We start from the raw sequence: 18,941 nt of genomic DNA on the forward strand, positions 1-18,941 counted from the left end.
GGCTTTAAATTGTACACAAAAAATGTTCCGCAAAAACTTTGTGGCTGTCACGAATACAAACACACAGGAATTAGGGATGTAAAATTTGGGTATCGATGCAAATGTTATATCGATAGTTTTTCAGCGACAGGGTTGTCGCGGCTTCGTTGCCTTGGCATCTCTCTGGAAATAAAAAGCAATTCAAATAACAAGCAAATAAATCTTTTAAGACTCATACAGTTGCCTTATTACATTTTTACAAAGTAGCCCACTGCTCTCTTATATATAGGGCACTTTCTTCGCCTGTTAGAGTGTAGTGCTGCAAAGATTCGGTTTTTGCACACAAAATATCGATGCACCAAGGTTTAAAAGTATCGGGCAAATCGATACAATTAAAGAATTATAATTTGCAGACAGAGATCGGAACTTTAATCAAAAATCAAACAAATTATGGGCGACCCAACCTCAGATGATGAAAGTGGTATGTTTTAATTAAGCCCAGATCTTGCGGCAACTGTACTAAATGCTTTCCTTCCTTAGGCTCGTCTGGTTCCAGTCGCAGTGGCAGCCGCAGTCGCAGTGCCACTCCGCACGGTAGCGCGCCGGGGTAGGTTTTTGAAGTGTTCTCACTGAATAGGAAAGGAAATACATGTTCAACTGCATTTTAGTTCTCCACGAAGTCGTAAATCTGGAAGCGGAAGTCCCCGTTCACGTTCCGTCTCGAGATCATCCCGATCAGGCTCTGACTCGCACCGCAGTGCCCGTTCGGGGTCGGTCCATAGTCGCCGTTCGGGATCCAGGCAAAGTCATCGCTCTGAGTCGACGCACAGCAGACACTCTGGATCAGTCCACAGCAAACGAGCTGGCTCTGTCCGCAGTAAACGCTCTGGGTCTGCCCATAGCAAACGCTCTGGATCTGCGCATAGCAAACGCTCTGGGTCTGCCCATAGCAAACGATCTGGGTCAGCGCACAGCAGACGATCTGGCTCTGCCCACAGCAGACGATCTGACTCTGCCCACAGCAAGCACTCTGGTTCTCCCCAGAGCAACCGATCCCACAGTCGCAGCCGCAGTCGCTTCCGTAGCGCCACACCGAAAGGCAGCGGGAATGAGGAATCGCGCTCGAATTCTCCAAATCTTCAAATTGACGATGAACGCGCCAACTCAAAGAGTAAGAGCCGCAGCCGCAGCGGCAGTCGCACCTCCAGGTCCCGCTCCAAGACGGGTTCGGCACGTTCCAAGTCGGGCACTCCCTCGCGTAGCCGGAGTCGTAGCGGCTCTGGATCCGGCAGCGACATTGCTGCGCCCAAAAAGATGCCGCGTCGGGCAAGTGGCTCGGAAAATGAGAAACGCAAGAGCGGAAGCGACAGTGACATGGAAACCTCACCCACAAAGGCCAAGAAGTCGCGTTTGATTGACTCGGATAGCGAAAGCGACAAGGAAGAGGTAATCCTATCCCATCTAAAGATTGGGCAATTTATGTAACGTTTAATGCCAACATTTTCAGACCAAGAAAGCTCCTGCCGCCGCGGACATCTTTGGCGATGCGGATGACATCAGCGATGACGAGGAAGAGCCGCCGACCACAAGAAAATCTCCACGTTCGCGAAGTCGCAGCAGGAGCAAGTCCCGATCTCGTAGTCGCTCCGTAAGCCGTTCTCGATCTCGGTCCAGGTCCAGGTCCCGGTCTCGGTCCCGCGCCAGAGCGCGCCCGGAAGCAGCGCCCAAGGAGTTGGAGCCGGAGCCATTGCCCGAAACACGAATCGATGCGGAAATCCCGCGCATAGCTGCGGATCTCGGCAAGGAGCAGCACTTCATCAAGTTGCCAAATTTTTTGTCTGTGGTTACGCATCCCTTTGACCCGGAGACTTACGAAGACGAGATTGACGAGGAGGAGACCATGGACGAGGAGGGCCGCCAGCGCATCAAGCTCAAGGTGAGCAACACCATCCGTTGGCGCGAGTTCATGAACAACAAGGGGGACATGGTCCGGGAGTCGAACGCCCGGTTCGTGCGATGGTCGGATGGGAGCATGTCCCTCCACCTGGGCAATGAGATCTTTGACGCCTATCGACAGCCCCTGCTGGGCGACCACAACCATCTCTTCATACGCCAGGGCACCGGTCTCCAGGGTCAGGCCGTGTTTCGCACCAAACTGACCTTCAGACCGCACTCGACGGAGTCGTTTACTCACAAGAAGATGACCATGTCGCTGGCGGACCGCTCGAGCAAGACCAGTGGCATCAAGATACTCACGCAGGTTGGCAAGGACCCCACCACCGACCGCCCCAGCCAGCTCAAGGAGGAGGAGGCCAAGCTGCGCCAGGCCATGCGCAATCAGCACAAGGCACAGCCAAAGAAGAAGAAGGCTGGGACGGGAGAGCCGCTCATCGGCGGTGGCACCTCCTCTTACCAGCACGATGACGGCAGCGACGACGAGAATGCCATCAGCCTTAGCGCCATAAAGAATCGCTACAAGAAAGGATCCGCCGGCGGCGTCCAGCCCGAGCCCAAGGCTTCCACCATCTACTCCTCAGACGAGGATGAGGGCTCCGACTTCGAGGCGCGCCGCAGCAAGAAGGTGGACAAGGCCAAGGCCAGCAAGGCACTCAGGGACTCCGACAGCGAGTCCGACGCAGGAAGTGCCAAGAGCGCAAAAAGTGGCGGCCGAGCGGGCAGCGCCAGCGGCAGCGACGACGAGGGAAGCCGCAAAAGCGGCACCAGCAAATCCGGCAGTGGCAGTGGGAGTGGAAGCGGTTCCGGCAGCGGCTCAGGAAGCGACAATGAATGAATTATCTATTAGATCTGTCTATTTCCTTGATTCTTGTAATAAAAGCTTAAAGAGTTGGTATTCCCAGATTGCACAATATTTTATACTCGCATCTAAGTACAGTAGATACATATTAATGGAGAGGCATGACCTTAAACATAATTGTTCGAATCTAACTCGTTTGTTGTCCCAATAATAAAGCCCGTCTTTCAAAGGACTATGAATATAATCGTTCCTCTATCTCTTACTCTGACCTTTACAAAAGTTGGTGTATCTACATATAATGACAACCAACAAGGGAAATCGTTTTCTTTACTCTTGCTATAATAGTTATCCAAGCTGAGTGAGCCTAATTCTACAATCGGGTAGAGATCGTTCTCTAAAAGCACACCAAATTTGGATGCTCAGGCTCCTATAGTCTCTAAGAACTAGACGTTAAACAAGACTTAGGGACGGACAAAAAGACATGTCTATATCGACTCGACTATTGAGCATCAATCAAGAATATATACTTTTTGTTTGATTGTTTTGATTGTGTGCCATTTACTTACAATCCGATGGGTAAATTGGACAAACGCCATTCAGCATCTGCAATATTTTGTTGGACAAGTAGATCGTGTTTTGAGAGCACTTACAGACTACTGCAATTATATGTACCTGCAACCCTTTAATCCGGAGGCGATACAAGATCAAAACTGGTTTTTAAATATATGTATGTATGTATATATTTCCATAAATTATTGCTTAAATATTTTATTTCTACAATTAGACTATACGGTTAAAACCCAACGCATGTTCCAACTTCATTTTATTTGATTTGTTTTTATGTCAAATATCTACAACTGCATTTAGTCTACAAATATATACTCTATCTTATGTTTTCTGGTACATTCTCTCATTGCGGACTCTACAAAGGTACTTGATCTACACTTTTCTAGCATTTGCATGGGATCTAGATCTCGTTCTAGAAGTACAACAAATATTATACATATTCTGCTCTGTAAACAATTATTCGAATTGGGAATATATCATAAATATTCTAGGTTCTCTTGTGTGTGAAATATGATTGTGCGACAGTTGTCAATAATGTCCGTATATAGTTAATAACATTATCTAAAGGCTAAGTCAGCGTTGCAAAAAAACGTTTGCTTGTTGCACCATTTGTATATAAATATCATACAAGTAGATCAGACTATTGTTGTTGGTTGTGCAACTGATTATAGGGCCCGTAGTCTAGTTATATTCAATGCGAACGTACTTTGTCTATGGTAGGCCAAGAGATTTTCTTTTATATTTCTGTATGGAACGCGACAGGAATTGGAATTGAGACTGGATTTAAATGTCCCTTCCACGCTGGATGGCGTGATCCTGATTTTTGGCATTAAGTACATCGAAAAATGCTACGTGATGATGCGGTTGCATGTACATATGTGCATACATATGTACATATATCGTGAAATGCTTAATTGATTAAACAATTATTTGCTGGTTTAGTCGGTTGGCACTTTCTGCGATTTTTCATTTACATAATACTCGCAAAAGGCGAACAGCCCGAACAGAGGAACCCCTAAACGAACACAGCTGACAGCTGACAGCTGACAAGCTCCATTCCCCACCACAGCTGGAAACACACAACCAAACCATCACCACGGTGGACTCCATTGTCCGTTACAGTTAAGGTTTTAGTCTTCTCTTCTAGCTCTTGCTTTCGGTTTTTGTCAGCACCTTTCCTCCGTCCGGCCCTCGTGCTATCGCTGTCTCCCTGCTCCGTCCCCTGATAACACGCTCCAACAAAGAACTGTAAAAAGTGCCACCCTCTCTCTCTCTCTCTCTCTCTCTCTCTCTTCTTGGCTTCTTGTAAGAATTGCACAAAATGCATTTTATAGCGACGCGACGATCAGCAAGCCTGCGAAAAAAAGGGGAAAAAACAAAAGAAACATAAATTGAGATTATTATTATAATATATACATATGCACGCATGTATAATATTTATATATATGTATGTATGTATGGCTGTTGTTGTTCCCAGTACATGTAAGTAGTTTAAGCGATGTACCAGACCGTGTCCACTGCACTGTGCACTACGTATGTACTTAGTACCCCACGGCCACTGTCTCATCCACTATCCATCCACTGGCTGCGACTTGGACAGGGGCGAGGCGGTGGTTAGGAGGTGGGGCAGATCTTATCATCACGGGACCACCCCCAGTAAATGCATATTTAGCATGAACGTGCCACAGGGGGAGTGAGGGAGAGACAGAAATTGAGTAAGCCCGTGGACGACGTTGCGTTGCCACTGCAAATTGATTTGTTCCTTTTTTCTATAGTAATCCGATCTGATCAGATTCGGCAATCTGATAGATATAGTCATTCTCTATAGTTCTACGTTTTTCGTTATAGTCTACTCGTATCTTCAAAATTGTGAATGCCACAGATTTTCGTCCTTTGTGGGGGCAGAAGGGGGCGGGCTGAAATTTGGAATCACACTTGTAACAGTCAGATATCACAGGACTCTGGATACAAAATTTGGTTTCTCTAGCTGTTGTAGTCTCTGAGATCAAGACGCTCTTCGGGGACGGACAGACAAGAAGACAATATATATTCCATATGGGGTCAAAAACACTTACTTCTGGACGTTGGAAAAATCTCGAAAACGAATAGTTGCCCAAAATCGACATTACCACCAATTTAGGACTAATCTAAAAGTGCTTTATAATAGACAAGAATTTTGGAAATCCGTCTTATTTTGACATTTTACCACTTCCAATGTGCACGATTGCCTCTATCAACGTCTGGGGAATGCCCAAATGTAGTTTCTAGATTCTATGGAACATTTAACATATTGTATGTTCTTTCACGAGCCTTTAGAGTACAAGTATTTCGAAGACAGGGCTGTAATTTGCGAGACTTCTGTGGAGCTGGCGCTCTTTTCCTGCAATTGCTGTTGCAAAAATGTTCTCTTCCTGTCATGAAACATATTTCGATTCTAAGACTGAACTTCAGACTGAAACGTGGTATATGTATAGTATATGTAACAATCAGCCCTATCAATCTATTATAATAATCTGTTAGGTGCTAAATGGGTCTGGAAGGTTCTCTTTTCCCATTGCTGGTTTCCATCGAGTCCAGACGTGATTCGCACGTTAACAGAGCGCATCAGAGCGCAGAAAGTCAGCAAGAAACGAGGGGGAACGTTGTGAGTTGCTGCTGCGACCGCAACTCTACATTTATACCCGGGCGCTTCATAGCCACTGCAAATTTATTTGTTCCTTATGTTTGTAATAACGATCTGATAGATATGGTATGGTATGGTAGATATGGTTATTCTCTATGATTGTGCGTTCTTCATTTATTCGTATCTTCAAAATTGTGGATGCCACTTATTTTCGTCCCTTGTGGGGGCCGGAAGGGGATGTGGCGATCTTTTGAAATACACTTGTGGCAGTGACATATCACAGAAGTCTGGATAAAAATTCTCATTGCTCCAGGTCTTATAGTCTCTGAGCACTAGGCGGTCATAAGGACGGACAGACGGACAAACAGACAGACAGACATGGCTCAACCGACTCAGCTATTGATGCTGATCAAGAATATATGTACATATATAGTTTATGGGGTCGGAAACGCCTCCTCTGGACGCCTCACCAGAAACCTAATATACCCCTATACTCATTTTGAGTACCGGGTATAAAAACACGACAACAAATGGCACTTCGTCTCTACATTGGCAGACCAGATGCCCTTCCGCGGATACTTACATGAAGCGAGTGTTTCGATGTCGCCTCGTAGCCGCCCTTGCCTTGCATTTGGGTTGAGATCGCGTTGAGGCGGTTGGCCGAGAGCTCCACGTCCGCGGAGCCAATGTGCCCGGTGTGGACAAAGTTTGTTGGATTCCCAATCATGGATCGGTCGATGCGCAGGCGTTGGTGCGGGCGGCGGGAGGGCGAACGCTGCTGCTGAAAACAGCACGAGAACCACTGCAGCCAAATCTCCCCGGTACTAGCCATCTTCTGGGCTGCTATTCTGGTGGACGGCGTCGTTTCAGTCTTGTGGTGGTTGCTAATGGTGAGGCTGCAGCTTCCAGCCAGGCTGACGTCCGTTGGCGTGGATTACGCACTGTCACGGCAACGACTGCAAAGATAGATGGAGGGAGAATTAGATTTTGAATCGTTTTGCTCCAGAAAGGCAGCCGAGTAGGAGGAGGAGGAGGAGGTTGTCTGCTCTACTTGTCGCCCCCCATTGTATGTGTCTACTTTGCTTTTCTCTTGGCTATCCGCACCATACTCACACTCACACTCCGGGACCCACGAAGCATCCACCGATCGACAGAACTTTCGTCAAACAGCAGCAGAAACAGAACAATAAAATGAACAAAATGTAGCCTCGAGGTGTCGGGAAGGTGCCTGGGAAGGCACAGAGAAGCAGTGTGGCGAAAGAAAAAGCCAAGAAAACACACAACAATTAATTGGCACTTTTGTGTAATTAAGATTGAGAGAAAGACAGAAAGAACCCACCAAGAGGCGAACCGAACGACGAAAGAGCTAGGAGAATAAAACAAAAAGCCAGTCACCGAGCGACTGGACAAGACCAAGTCGAAGCTATCACTCACCATCTTTGCGGCTGGCTTGCTGCTGTTCCAACAACGGGTTCTGTGGAATATCTATATCTACCCTTTGTTCGGCCTCCTTCATTCCAGCTGGATCCCACCTCACTTGAATAAATACCCTTTATTGTACGATTGTAAAATGGGGAACCATCGTACATCGTATTTTGTTATTGTACAAATCAACTGACTGTTTCGGAGGCAGCAGCTGGATCGGGAATGGAATCGATTGATTCAGAAAATGCTGGAAAACATGTGTCTGTGGGACACACTTGGAATCACAGCGCTACCTGTGATTCATATTTAATCAGTATCCAAAGTAAGCGACGTATTTGCGACTGTCCCCCCTTCAACGAACCCACCAATTCCATCTATATACTGAAAGAACCTTTATTTATCTCCATTTCGATTTCCCGCCTTCCGCATTTTCCCAACAACGATCGGTGAACTGCTCTACTGCTTTCTACCTACCTATGTCTCTGTCCGCGTTTGTGGCAATTAAAGCTGCTCAAGCGGCTTTAATGCTCAGTGAAACCAAAATGAAAGTGGCAGGCAGAGTAAGACGGAGAACGGAGGAGTCGGCATAATTTAATATATATCTGCACTGCCCGAGAGCGAGCGTTATCTGACATCGGGCCGTGACGCGTGTCACAGGCACAACAGAAACAAGAGCGGAAAGAGCGGCAAATGCGCTAAAGCGTTTCAATTTTCTGTGTCAAAAGGTTATTAAAGTGAGAAATGGCCACAGACCCATAGACCAGAGGCACACTTTCCCACATTGGCGGTCAAAATAATAGCAACCGCTAAAGATAGTATCAGTAAAGATAGAGCCTATCTAAAAGTAATGATGTATACATACATAGGTAGATCAGCGGTCGACAAGGCCCTATCTTATGCTCTTAGGAAAATGTACTGCCGCTCATGTAAAAGTGTATACCAGTGGTAGACACCAATACAATGTTCCCGATAAAAACCCAGTGAATATGTGCGTGCCGAGCTCTGATCTGATGGATGTACACAGATGACTGATCGCCGATTCAGAAAATTGATTTGTCAAGTCTTTAGTGAAAGCTGCCTACATATGTATTTCACTCTACATCTAAATTCAATCATATCTACATTTGGAAAGATTCTTAGCTCTGCTGGCGCTTCGAATTTTTCACTTTCAGGTATGTATAAGCCTTCTTAGTGTGGTAGTACACGTGTGTGGCGGAACAGCCAGAATATAAGTATTTTACTATCATAAATGGCCAAGGGTAAGATCCGATTTGTTGCATAGTAATATACATATTGATGTGTCACAAATGATGTGTCTTGTTTTCGGAATAATTCTAATTCCAAGTCCCAAAAACTCTACACGCTAAATAGCATTGCAGAAATATATCTCATTCTGCTGATTGCATTATCTTTACTGCTGCTGCACATAATCAGGATTCTTAAACTTGGTTGAATATCAAGTGATTATATGTACATACATATGTATACATATATTTATATAGAAATCGAAAGCTAGACATCGTTAATTATCAATCGTACTTATCCGGCAAGATGCCCAGGGAAAGGGAAAGAGATGGAGCCAGAGAGATACAAATAAAATATAAAACACTCCGGCCGGCTCGGTACGGTACGGTTCGGCTCCTCTGTTGTGCCGGGGGCTGTGGCCCGACTGCGAAATACTCGGAAGCACTGTGCAATAATCGTAAACAAATGGATTCCCAATGGGCTGAGTGCGGTTTTTCTTTTGTTTGCTCCATTTTGCCACATTTATAAACATGTTCTGTGTTTCTCTCTCTCTCTCTGTTTTTGCAGCTGCTGACATCATCGTCGTCATGTCTTCATCGCGACTGGCACCAGGCATCGAACATCGGGCGGGTTTATTGAATTTTAACAGAAAATTAAAATCCGCAAAACTGGGCGCTTGCAAGTACAGCCGTCTCTGCGCACGTTAGGCGGATGAAAGCCTAACGGGAATGAATGATGACGTAATGATTACCCGCAATTAATGTAAAAAGTACACGTAAACATGTATGTATGTATGTATGTATATTATTATATATATTTTGCGGGAACAGAACATCCATATAAACTGTTACACGGGTACGTGCTGAAGAAGCCTCTAACCTCTCGAAACGGGCATAAGCTCGCAGAAGTCAGGATAGTACTCTCTCTGTGCAATGTTTTCCACGACATTCGGAGCCCATATCCCACAGGAAAACGACTTCAACCGATTCCAAACATCCAACATCGTATGCAGAAAGCGCCCCGAATGATCGGAATACGAATGTTATCTATGCTCTAACAATTCACACGCGCCAAACACATCAAAGTTTCTTTATGCAAGCCAATAGACAGCCGCAGACGGGAACTGGGAGTGGGAGATGCAACCATAATATTACATCATTTTTGGGGAAACAAGCGACAAAGTTGGGCCACGGAAACGAAAGGGAATGGGCAGAGGCATGGTCATGAGTGTGTGCGTGCAGGACGGACGCAACCATCGATGCCGATGACAACATGTTTTGCATATCAAGAGATCCGTTCGTTGGGCAAGGGTTCAAGAAACCAATAAAGGGGCCATTGTATCAACGTTAATTATTTATAAGAAAGGGATAAGAAATAATAGAAGTCTTGATTGAATGTTTGGGAATCACATGGATTATCTCAGACGGGGGCTTATCGATATTCCACTCTTTATTCAGACATTGTCGGAGATTGCTTCACAATAATCACCAAAGAACACTCGCTGCACTCCACAATCGCGTCACTTGCGACCAGACCGCTTTGTCCGGGTGACTCATCGAGGTCTCCGGCTCCGTCGAGCAGATATTGGCCGCCACAACGGCAATCGTACGCATAGCTCCACACTGTCCCCGTCTCTTTGTCCGCGTCTGCGTCACCGTCAGCCTCGCCCCTATCTTCCGAGCCTTCGACTTGGATGCTTCGCATGTCGCTAGCAGTTATGTGGGCATAAATGTTGTTGTGCGCTTGAAACTTGGCCTGGAGCAATTCGGCATCGTAGTGTTTACGCTTGATGGGGTCTTTAAGCGTGTTCCAGGCCTCATTTATGGCGTTGAAGTCGCTCAGATTCTGAGATCTCCGCTCCTCTTCTCCCACAATTCTCCGATTTGGGTCAGCCACATCATGCTGCTGTAATTTGTCGGGATGACATTGTAGTATCAATTGTTTGTAGCTGCCTTTGATCTCTTCAAAATTGGCCGTCTCTGAGACTTTGAGGACCTCATAGAAGTCGGGCATCATCTGCAAGACAAGAAGTTCACAATAAATCTATGAGTGAAAATTGAATCAGACTTAGTAAATACTTACATTTAATACAAACAAACTGGCAGGCCGCCAAATATCACTTTATCATGTTTTCTTTTCTTTCCAGGCGAAAATTTCAGTTTGATTGTCACTATTGTCGGCGCCACAAGAGCTGTTTATTGTTTGTTTACATGATAATTCCCGAAACACAGATCGTAATGATTAACAGCAACTTAAATCAATACCAAACAAAACACAACCGTAGCCACTCCCCACGTAAAAACTTCCTTTTGTTTCTGAAAACGGAAATGGCCCCAAGAAGGAGTGTGCTGGGTGTTTGTCGTGTTGCTAGGCGGCTATTAAAATGTGTACATAGAAATTCTTTGCGTGTTTTTCAACCATAATTCTCATTCAGCCAATCTCGCAAATAACCCGTTAAAAAAGAGTCGAATTTTCATCGCTGCGTCTATTAAGTTGTCACTCTTAAGCAAACGCACACACACACACGCGCGCTAGCTCCGTCTCTCTTTCTGGCACACATGTATCATGTACCGAAAGTGGTACATATTGTCAAAAAGTCAAGCCCCAATTGCACTTGGAGAAGGGGAAAGAAGGTCAGCAAACTGGTTCGCCAGCAGCAGCCAAAAATATAAACATATACAGGACGGCGAATGTCGCTTCACCAATCGGCTGGCAACGCATACAATGACCCAATTTTAGAATTACCAAGTGTGGAGAAAATGGGACTGGAGGGGAAAGGCAACCCCAATTAGAAGGGGCAGAGTGCATTCACTTATTCATTCTGGGGGAACCAAATGTGGATGCCGTAAAAAATCAAGACTTGCCTTATACATAAGTTGTCGACGTCGCTGTCGTATGCGGGGATATGCTTCTATATTGTGATTCGCAGGATATTTAATATTTGTCGAATTACCCTTACGTGTGCACCGTCACTGGGCTTGTAGCAGTTTTATTCTTTTGTTGCACACGCGTTTCACATTTATTATATTATATCCCCAGATCCGCAGGCAATTGTTGTCACGTGCACTGGCCAAAACTAGTCATGATTTCACGATTTATCTTGCAATTTTCCCCGCGCGACCGACAGCAGTTGGTTTTTTTTTACAACACACCAGTGTGACCGCGGATCTATCGATAAAATATACCGTCCGACCCTCAGAAATATGCCGAAACATACAGCCTCATTTTTAAAATATACCGTAAATATACTGACGAATTATTTGTAGTTAAGTCGCATCACATTCCATGTTTTTTATATTTGGTCGAATATTTCAAGGTAATATTATCCTATTACTAAATTAATTTCCTAAGAAATTGCATTGCTTATAAAAGAAGGTTGGAGATCAGACTAGAACAGAGCCAAAGCAGGCTCTTGAGGAACTTGATGTCCCAGGGAATGATGTCATCGGTGGACCACCCATAGGCAGCCTCATCTTCAGGCGGCTCGGGGTCGTCCTTGTGGTACTCGGCCCAGATCAGGACCAAGCGCAAAATTTCCGAATTCACTTTCGGCAGAACAAGAGGTTCCTTGTTCTTATCCTCCTTGTCGCCATCCTCGAGCAAGCCTTTCATGATTCCCGAGCACTTCAGGAACCTGACGTCGACGTCGAAGTCTTCCCCGTTCGAAGACTGCAGTTTAATGGTCGGCATTTTGGTACCTTCGTTGTTCGACATCAACAGCAACCGCCTCAGCTTCTAGGCGAGTCAATTGCAATCTTTAGAGGATTCAGATTCTACCAGCAGTTCCATTGATCACGTATGTAAATGAAATTAAATTTTTGGAATCTAAATCTAATGTACCTGCTTTTCTTTCTGTTGTACTGTAGCTGCTTTCCTGGGAGTGTTCCCCCAAAATCCACGACACAAAGTCACCGAGTTGAGATAGCCAAGGATAATTTAAGTTCTCTTAAAAAAAAATAGCATAATAAGAATCAAAATTAAATCGCAATGTCATGGCATTAAAAGTAACACCACTAATAAGAACGACTTCTTCTAGTTTAGACAGAGCAGCGCTCTATCGCTGTTTCTTTCTTTCAATCTCGTTAAATTGGACATATAAATACTGAAAAATACCAGCGGTATATTTTGAATATGAGACGGTATATTTCAGACGGTCGGACGGTATATTTGATCATTTATCGACCAAAGTCACTCTGTCGAGCTGTCAACGCAGTTTCCGCTTTCTTTCCGTGCGGTTCTTAAACATGACTGGTTTAACGAATAGGGTAAGTGCCAACAAAAATGGAAAATAAACTTATCTACTGTGACGTTATTATCGAGCAAATGTATGCAAAGCGTTGAGTGCCATGTGGAGTTGTGGTGACAGTGATAAAATGCTGCGAATAGCACCGAAAATCCTGTGTTTTTAGTGGCGAAACCGTTTCGCACAGTACACGTGCCCATGCTAAAAGTGGGAGCCTGGCATATGTGAAAATGATGAAATGGTGCGCACAATGAGCATTGGGCTGAGTGAAATGTGTGCACGACAGTTTTTTGACGAACGTGAACTGGCGGGAAATTCTCTGCATAAATTTGTTTATACGGCGTTCACAAAACATAACCTCACATTTCTGACATTGTTTTTGTGCTCCCCTTGCAGACCGTTGTTATTGATGGTCGCGGCCATTTGCTTGGCCGTCTGGCTTCCGTCGTCGCCAAGTACCTGTTGCAGGGCGGCAAGGTGGCCGTCGTTCGCTGTGAGGAGCTGAACCTCTCCGGCCACTTCTACAGAAACAAAATCAAGTTCTTGGCCTACTTGCGCAAGCGTTGCAACGTCAACCCAGCTCGTGGTCCCTTCCACTTCCGTGCCCCGTCCAGGATCTTCTACAAGGCGGTCAGAGGTATGTTCAGGCCTAAGGCGAGAGGAGTTCAGCGAATCTGTGATGTTTTCAATCATATTACCTACATTATTTGAATGAGAAACCATGTAAACAAAACATAACTGAGTGAAGCTGGTCAACACATTCCTGCCTCTCCCCTCTGAAATCATGTATTTACTGCCTTTTATTTTCTTTCAGGTAAGCTCGAGATTCAGAGGTCCTCCGAACTAACTTTCGTGATGATTATTATCTTACCTACATTATTTGAACGAGAAGTCGTGTAACCAACCTCAAACTGATCCGCCCATGAGATCAACAAGCCTGTTTATGCTATAGTGTCTTTACTAATGCAAAGGTTTTTCTCCCTCGCAGGTATGATCCCACACAAGACTAAGCGTGGCCAGGCTGCACTCGCTCGTCTGCGTGTGTTCGATGGCATCCCATCGCCCTACGACAAGCGTCGCCGCGTCGTTGTCCCCATCGCTATGCGTGTGTTGACACTGCGCTCCGACCGCAAGTACTGCCAGGTCGGCCGTCTGTCGCACGAGGTTGGCTGGCACTACCAGGATGTGATCAAGAGCCTGGAGCGTAAGCGCAAGGCCAAGTTGCGTGTCACCCTCAAGCACAACCGCGAGCTGAAGAAGCTGACTGTTCAGGCACGTGAAAACATTGCCAAGGCGGCTGAGCCCTTCAACAAAATCATCAAATCCTATGGCTACGAGGTTTAAGGACAACAAAAACACCGGCAGATGCGTAGCAGTTTTTTAAAGGGAATAAAACAACATCTAAGTTTAAAAAACAATCGTCTTGTGTAGATATTTATGGGTTTTTTTTTTTTGTAATTTAATTTATTTACTCATTTGGCAATGCTTCACACATTTGGAAGCTTTGCTTAAGCTAGCTGCACCCTTCTCTGGAGCATAATGATAGCCGCGAAGTTGATAGTCGCCACCCAGTTATCCGGGGACAGAAGCATGTACTGCACCAGGGTTTGCCAGCCGCGCCCATGGCTTCCTCCAGCCGGTGGCGCTGCGCTGAGAATCTACCACAAGAAAATATAATATGCTTGGCATCCTCCTTCACATTGTGCCCGGAGGATGCCGAACATATCATATTTTCGAGTGGAAATTCATGGTGATCGGGAAGCATTGCGGATCTGATAAGTAAAAGTTATTCGAGTTAACATCGATAAAAAATTATACTGGGTTATGCCAGCTGGGTTATTATCGCACATTTTTCCAAGAACAGCTGATTTGGGAAAGCTGATTCCAGTCAGCTGTCTCCGACAGGGATGCATGCAAAAAATCTTTCCAGTGTCAAGAGCTTTTCATTGCAGCATCACATACTATTTTCAGGATAGATGTCGGTCTTCGAAGGCAAAGTAATAATTGTAACCGGAGCCAGCTCTGGAATTGGGGCAGGAGCTGCCGTCCACTTGGCCAGTCTCGGTGGACTCTTGGTAATCGTGGGACGCAATGTGGAAAAATTGAAGGAGACCGCTGATGGTATTCTGGCTGCTGGGGGAGCTCCGGCATTGCAGCTGCAGGCTGATATGACCAAGGAGGCGGATGTGGAGAAGATAATAGCCGCCACCCTGGAGAAGCATGGTTGCATCGATGTGTTGGTCAACAATGCGGGCATTTTGGAAACTGGATCCATTGAAAACACAAGTCTCGCGCAGTTCGATCGCCTTATGAACACCAACGTACGTGCCATGTACCAGCTAACTATGTTGGCCACTCCCGAGCTGATCAAAACCAAGGGAACCATTGTAAACGTGTCTAGTGTGTGTGGAGTCCGTGCATTTCCTGGTGTCTTGGCCTACAATGTGTCCAAGGCCGCAGTGGATCAGTTCACAGCCTGTGTGGCCCTGGAACTGGCTCCCAAAGGGGTGCGCGTCAATGCCGTCAACCCTGGCGTAATTATCACCGAGATACACAAGCGCGGCGGCATGGATGAGGAAACGTACGCCAAATTCCTGGAGCATTGCAAGGTCACCCACGCCCTGGGTCGCCCTGGTCAGGTGAAGGAGGTGGCTGCTGCAATTGCCTTCCTAGCCAGCGACGCGGCTAGCTTCACCACTGGCATCAGCCTGCCCGTGGACGGCGGTCGCCATGCCATGTGTCCCCGCTAAAACGCTTGGAAACAAGAAGAACCGATGGCATTTAAAGCACATATCTGTGCATATACGTTAATAAATTTTTATAAATGAAATGTTTGCTACAGTTTATTCTTTTAATACGTACACACAGAAACAAAACAGCCCAAACAAACTTAACCCACTTAAGGATATTCAGGCTATTTCTTCTGTTTAAAGGATTCTTTTATTTATAATACTTTTTATCTAAAGAAGGAACATGATCAACTAAAATACTTTAGCTTAAAATCACTTTATCGTAAATTCAGTAGGTATGTAGTTCCAAAAGTAGCGAAATTTCTATGTTTGGTAAGATTTGACCGATCGTATAGTAGAGATTTATTCGTCAAGATTAAGACTACAGTAAAAACGCTTTGAAGCGACGAAGTCTCTTTACGAGCTGTCTTCTCGCTACGAGTCTAGAGACAGCTATTTAAAAAACTAAACATTGTAAGCGTATGTACAATAGGAATTGGATAGGCGCATTAGAAAGCAGGCTTAAGGACAAAAGCCAACCTAAAACAAGCCTTAATGGAAGAATGGAGAAATATAGGGGAGATTCTACCAAAAAATTAGTAGACTCGATGCCAGCTTGCTTATCGGCCGTCATTAAGGGTAAGGGTATCCTATTTTTAAGTTTTTCTTGGGGTGTGCCAATAATTTTGCTCATCGAAATATGCCGTACTTTTTTGTTTTTTCTTTTTTACTATTACTATGTTGAAGGTTTTGAAATAAGTTTTTTGCTGTGCCAAAAATGTTGTTCGTCACTGTATTTAGCAGTGTACATATGTATGTATATAGCAGCTATCTTCTACTCGAAATATGGGTATAGTGCGTTAAACTGATAATTATCTACAATTCACACTCTGCTTTATTTCACAACGACTGGAAACAGACATAACACAAAAGCTAGCGCTATCGATATTGTTATCGACTTCAATGTCAACCTCGACACCCAACACCACTCCACTTCCAGCGGATCGTTCGAAGAGCCAACACAAATATGCCCTGTTTCAAAGATAAGGTTATTATTGTGACGGGTGCCAGCTCCGGGATTGGGGCCTGCACTGCCGTTCACCTGGCCCGTCTGGGCGGCCTCCTGACCATTGTGGGACGCAACGTGGAGAAGCTGAAGGCCACAGCGGATGAGATTGTCGCCGCTGGAGGAGCCCCGTCCCTACTGATTGCTGCAGACATGAACAAGGAATCTGATGTCGAGCAGATTGTTTCTGCCACGCTGGTTAAGCACGGACGCGTCGATGTGCTGGTAAATAATGCCGGAATCCTTGAGACGGGCACCATTGAGAACACCAGTCTGCAGCAGTACGATCGCCTAATGAACACTAATGTACGCGCCATCTATCACCTCACCATGCTGGCCACCCCCGAGCTGATCAAGACGAAGGGAAACATTGTGAACGTGTCCAGTGTGAACGGAATCCGATCTTTCCCCGGCGTGCTCGCCTATAATGTGTCCAAGGCAGCCGTGGACCAGTTCACCCGTTGCGTGGCCCTGGAGCTCGCTCCCAAAGGAGTGAGGGTAAACTCTGTTAATCCCGGAGTGATCATTACCGAGCTGCAACGTCGTGGAGGACTAGACGACGAGGCATATGCCAAGTTCCTGGAGCACGCAAAGGTCACCCATGCTCTGGGCAGGCCCGGACAGGTGTCAGAGGTGGCAGCGGCCATTGCTTTTCTCGCTAGTAATGAGGCTAGCTTCACTACGGGAATAAGTCTGCCCGTGGACGGTGGTCGCCACGCCATGTGTCCGCGATGAGATGTGCTGTTCCTAGTCCGAGTGTCCAAAATAATTTAAATATATTTTGTAGCTTGCAGTCTCTAAATTTGTAACTTCATTTCAATGGGCAGCAATGAAAGTTTAAAGGTGAATAAGGAACTGTGAGCAGTTCTGAGCAGTTCTGAGATCCTCTCAAAGTACAGGCACCTTTCGATCAGGCACACATCTCTGCCAGAATGTGGGGTCTTCGGATTAATCCTGGAATAATTCGAGGGAATCCAAAAGGTGGAACTGTTAAACTATTCGAACTACATGCCTTGCCCACAGTTGTTGAGCAAGATGAGGCATGTTTTATGACAGTTTGTCACCCGAAACGCGGGGGGCCATAAGCAAGTAATGTGTCCCTCTACTAGATGTTTATTTTAAGCTATGTATATTTATTAGAAAAAGCACAAAATAAATGCAAGAATTGATCAGACTGGAGCTCATTTGCGAATTCTATCTGGGGCACATGGCGTGGCGACCACCGTCCACGGGCAGACTTATTCCCGTAGTGAAGCTGGCCTCATTACTAGCGAGAAAAGCAATGGCAGCTGCCACCTCTGACACATCTCCGGGCCTGCCCAGAGCGTGGGTGACCTTTGCGTGCTCCAGGAACTTGGCATATGCCTCGTCGTCTAGTCCTCCACGACGTTGCAGCTCGGTAATGATCACTCCGGGATTAACAGAGTTTACCCTCACTCCCTTGGGAGCCAGCTCCAGGGCCACGCAGCGGGTGAACTGGTCCACGGCTGCCTTGGACACATTATAGGCGAGCACGCCGGGGAAAGATCGGATTCCGTTCACACTGGACACGTTCACAATGTTTCCCTTCGTCTTGATCAGCTCGGGGGTGGCCAGCATGGTGAGGTGATAGATGGCGCGTACATTAGTGTTCATTAGGCGATCGTACTGCTCCAGACTGGTGTTCTCAATGCTGCCCGTCTCAAGGATTCCCGCATTATTCACCAGCACATCGAGCTTGCCATACGCCCGAAGGGTATCGGCCCATACACGCTCAATGTCCTCCGCCTTACTGATGTCACCCACAACTAGAGCTGGGGCGGACTTGCTCGCCTCACTGCATTGCTGGGCTACCTTTTTAAGATTATCCACATTGCGTCCGTTCAGTGCCAGGCAAGCGCCGAGCCTCGCAAATTTCAGAGCTGTTGCGGCCCCAATCCCAGAGCTCGCTCCTGTAATTAAAATAACTTTACCAGCGAAATTCATGATTTGATCCGTGTTATGCAAGATTCAAACAAGTTCGCAATCTCAGTGCGCATCTTGTGAGGTTTTGTTGTGGGTACTCTGGCAAACCACCCAATAAATACTACCTGAAAAACCGGGTTCACATCTTCTTATTTTTTCATTTCAATTTTATTATTATTATATATTATATTATATTGATATATTATCACTGGCTGGCACATGATTAGGCGGCGGTAGCAGAACGACCGGGCCGTGGGATCTAATCCAAAGAGTTCATTTGCGACAGTTAGTGGGGTATACAATACAAGCGCACATTTTTCGGTGCGATACTTTCGATGCTAAACCAAAATGGTCGATAGTATCGA

The 18,941-nt window shown here is 45.9% G+C and overlaps 7 protein-coding genes and 1 pseudogene across 9 annotated transcripts; 4 read left to right on the plus strand and 4 right to left on the minus strand.

Moving 5' to 3' along the window:
* The first annotated feature begins 390 nt into the window (after positions 1 to 390).
* LOC6588158 (another transcription unit protein) lies at positions 391 to 2,863 on the plus strand. The gene is made up of 4 exons (XM_002014086.2): positions 391 to 460; positions 520 to 586; positions 648 to 1,425; positions 1,487 to 2,863. Exons 1-4 carry the CDS (start codon positions 430 to 432, stop codon positions 2,768 to 2,770), a joined length of 2,160 nt encoding a protein of 719 aa, XP_002014122.1. The 5' UTR covers positions 391 to 429; the 3' UTR covers positions 2,771 to 2,863.
* A 677-nt stretch (positions 2,864 to 3,540) lies between these two features.
* Positions 3,541 to 7,375, minus strand: LOC6588224 (CDC42 small effector protein homolog). Of its 2 annotated transcripts, none has more exons than XM_026984676.1 (3): positions 7,359 to 7,375; positions 6,508 to 6,880; positions 3,541 to 4,655 (listed from the first exon to the last, which is right to left on the minus strand). In XM_026984676.1, the coding sequence occupies exons 2-3, from the start codon at positions 6,754 to 6,756 to the stop codon at positions 4,647 to 4,649; spliced, it is 258 nt and encodes an 85-aa protein (XP_026840477.1). In that variant the 5' UTR covers positions 6,757 to 6,880; positions 7,359 to 7,375; the 3' UTR covers positions 3,541 to 4,646. The 2 variants fall into 2 exon arrangements, with proteins under 2 accessions (XP_026840477.1, XP_002014123.2); XM_002014087.2 differs by lacking the exon at positions 7,359 to 7,375 and adding an exon at positions 7,038 to 7,144.
* A 2,616-nt stretch (positions 7,376 to 9,991) lies between these two features.
* LOC6588235 (DPH4 homolog) lies at positions 9,992 to 11,733 on the minus strand. Of its 2 annotated transcripts, none has more exons than XM_026984675.1 (2): positions 11,459 to 11,733; positions 9,992 to 10,610 (listed from the first exon to the last, which is right to left on the minus strand). In XM_026984675.1, the coding sequence occupies exons 1-2, from the start codon at positions 11,465 to 11,467 to the stop codon at positions 10,044 to 10,046; spliced, it is 576 nt and encodes a 191-aa protein (XP_026840476.1). In that variant the 5' UTR covers positions 11,468 to 11,733; the 3' UTR covers positions 9,992 to 10,043. The 2 variants fall into 2 exon arrangements, with proteins under 2 accessions (XP_026840476.1, XP_002014124.2); XM_002014088.2 differs by lacking the exon at positions 11,459 to 11,733 and adding an exon at positions 10,677 to 11,212.
* A 224-nt stretch (positions 11,734 to 11,957) lies between these two features.
* Positions 11,958 to 12,284, minus strand: LOC6588217 (annotated as a pseudogene).
* A 519-nt stretch (positions 12,285 to 12,803) lies between these two features.
* LOC6588159 (60S ribosomal protein L13a) lies at positions 12,804 to 14,255 on the plus strand. The gene is made up of 3 exons (XM_002014090.2): positions 12,804 to 12,859; positions 13,234 to 13,474; positions 13,826 to 14,255. Exons 1-3 carry the CDS (start codon positions 12,839 to 12,841, stop codon positions 14,179 to 14,181), a joined length of 618 nt encoding a protein of 205 aa, XP_002014126.1. The 5' UTR covers positions 12,804 to 12,838; the 3' UTR covers positions 14,182 to 14,255.
* A 545-nt stretch (positions 14,256 to 14,800) lies between these two features.
* LOC6588170 (uncharacterized oxidoreductase TM_0325) lies at positions 14,801 to 15,667 on the plus strand. The gene has a single exon (XM_002014091.2). The coding sequence runs from the start codon at positions 14,814 to 14,816 to the stop codon at positions 15,585 to 15,587; it is 774 nt and encodes a 257-aa protein (XP_002014127.1). The 5' UTR covers positions 14,801 to 14,813; the 3' UTR covers positions 15,588 to 15,667.
* Positions 15,668 to 16,560: 893 nt separating this feature from the next.
* Positions 16,561 to 17,434, plus strand: LOC6587677 (cyclopentanol dehydrogenase). Its single transcript, XM_002014092.2, has one exon. The coding sequence runs from the start codon at positions 16,594 to 16,596 to the stop codon at positions 17,365 to 17,367; it is 774 nt and encodes a 257-aa protein (XP_002014128.1). The 5' UTR covers positions 16,561 to 16,593; the 3' UTR covers positions 17,368 to 17,434.
* Positions 17,435 to 17,721: 287 nt separating this feature from the next.
* On the minus strand, positions 17,722 to 18,613 carry LOC6588239 (glucose 1-dehydrogenase). The gene has a single exon (XM_002014093.2). It carries the CDS (start codon positions 18,595 to 18,597, stop codon positions 17,827 to 17,829), a length of 771 nt encoding a protein of 256 aa, XP_002014129.1. The 5' UTR covers positions 18,598 to 18,613; the 3' UTR covers positions 17,722 to 17,826.
* Between the last annotated feature and the right edge of the window lie 328 nt (positions 18,614 to 18,941).

The sequence above is a fragment of the Drosophila persimilis genome, unplaced genomic scaffold (assembly GCF_003286085.1).
Source record: "Drosophila persimilis strain 14011-0111.01,24,50 unplaced genomic scaffold, DperRS2 tig00000000-arrow-pilon, whole genome shotgun sequence".
Taxonomy (NCBI): domain Eukaryota; kingdom Metazoa; phylum Arthropoda; class Insecta; order Diptera; family Drosophilidae; genus Drosophila; species Drosophila persimilis.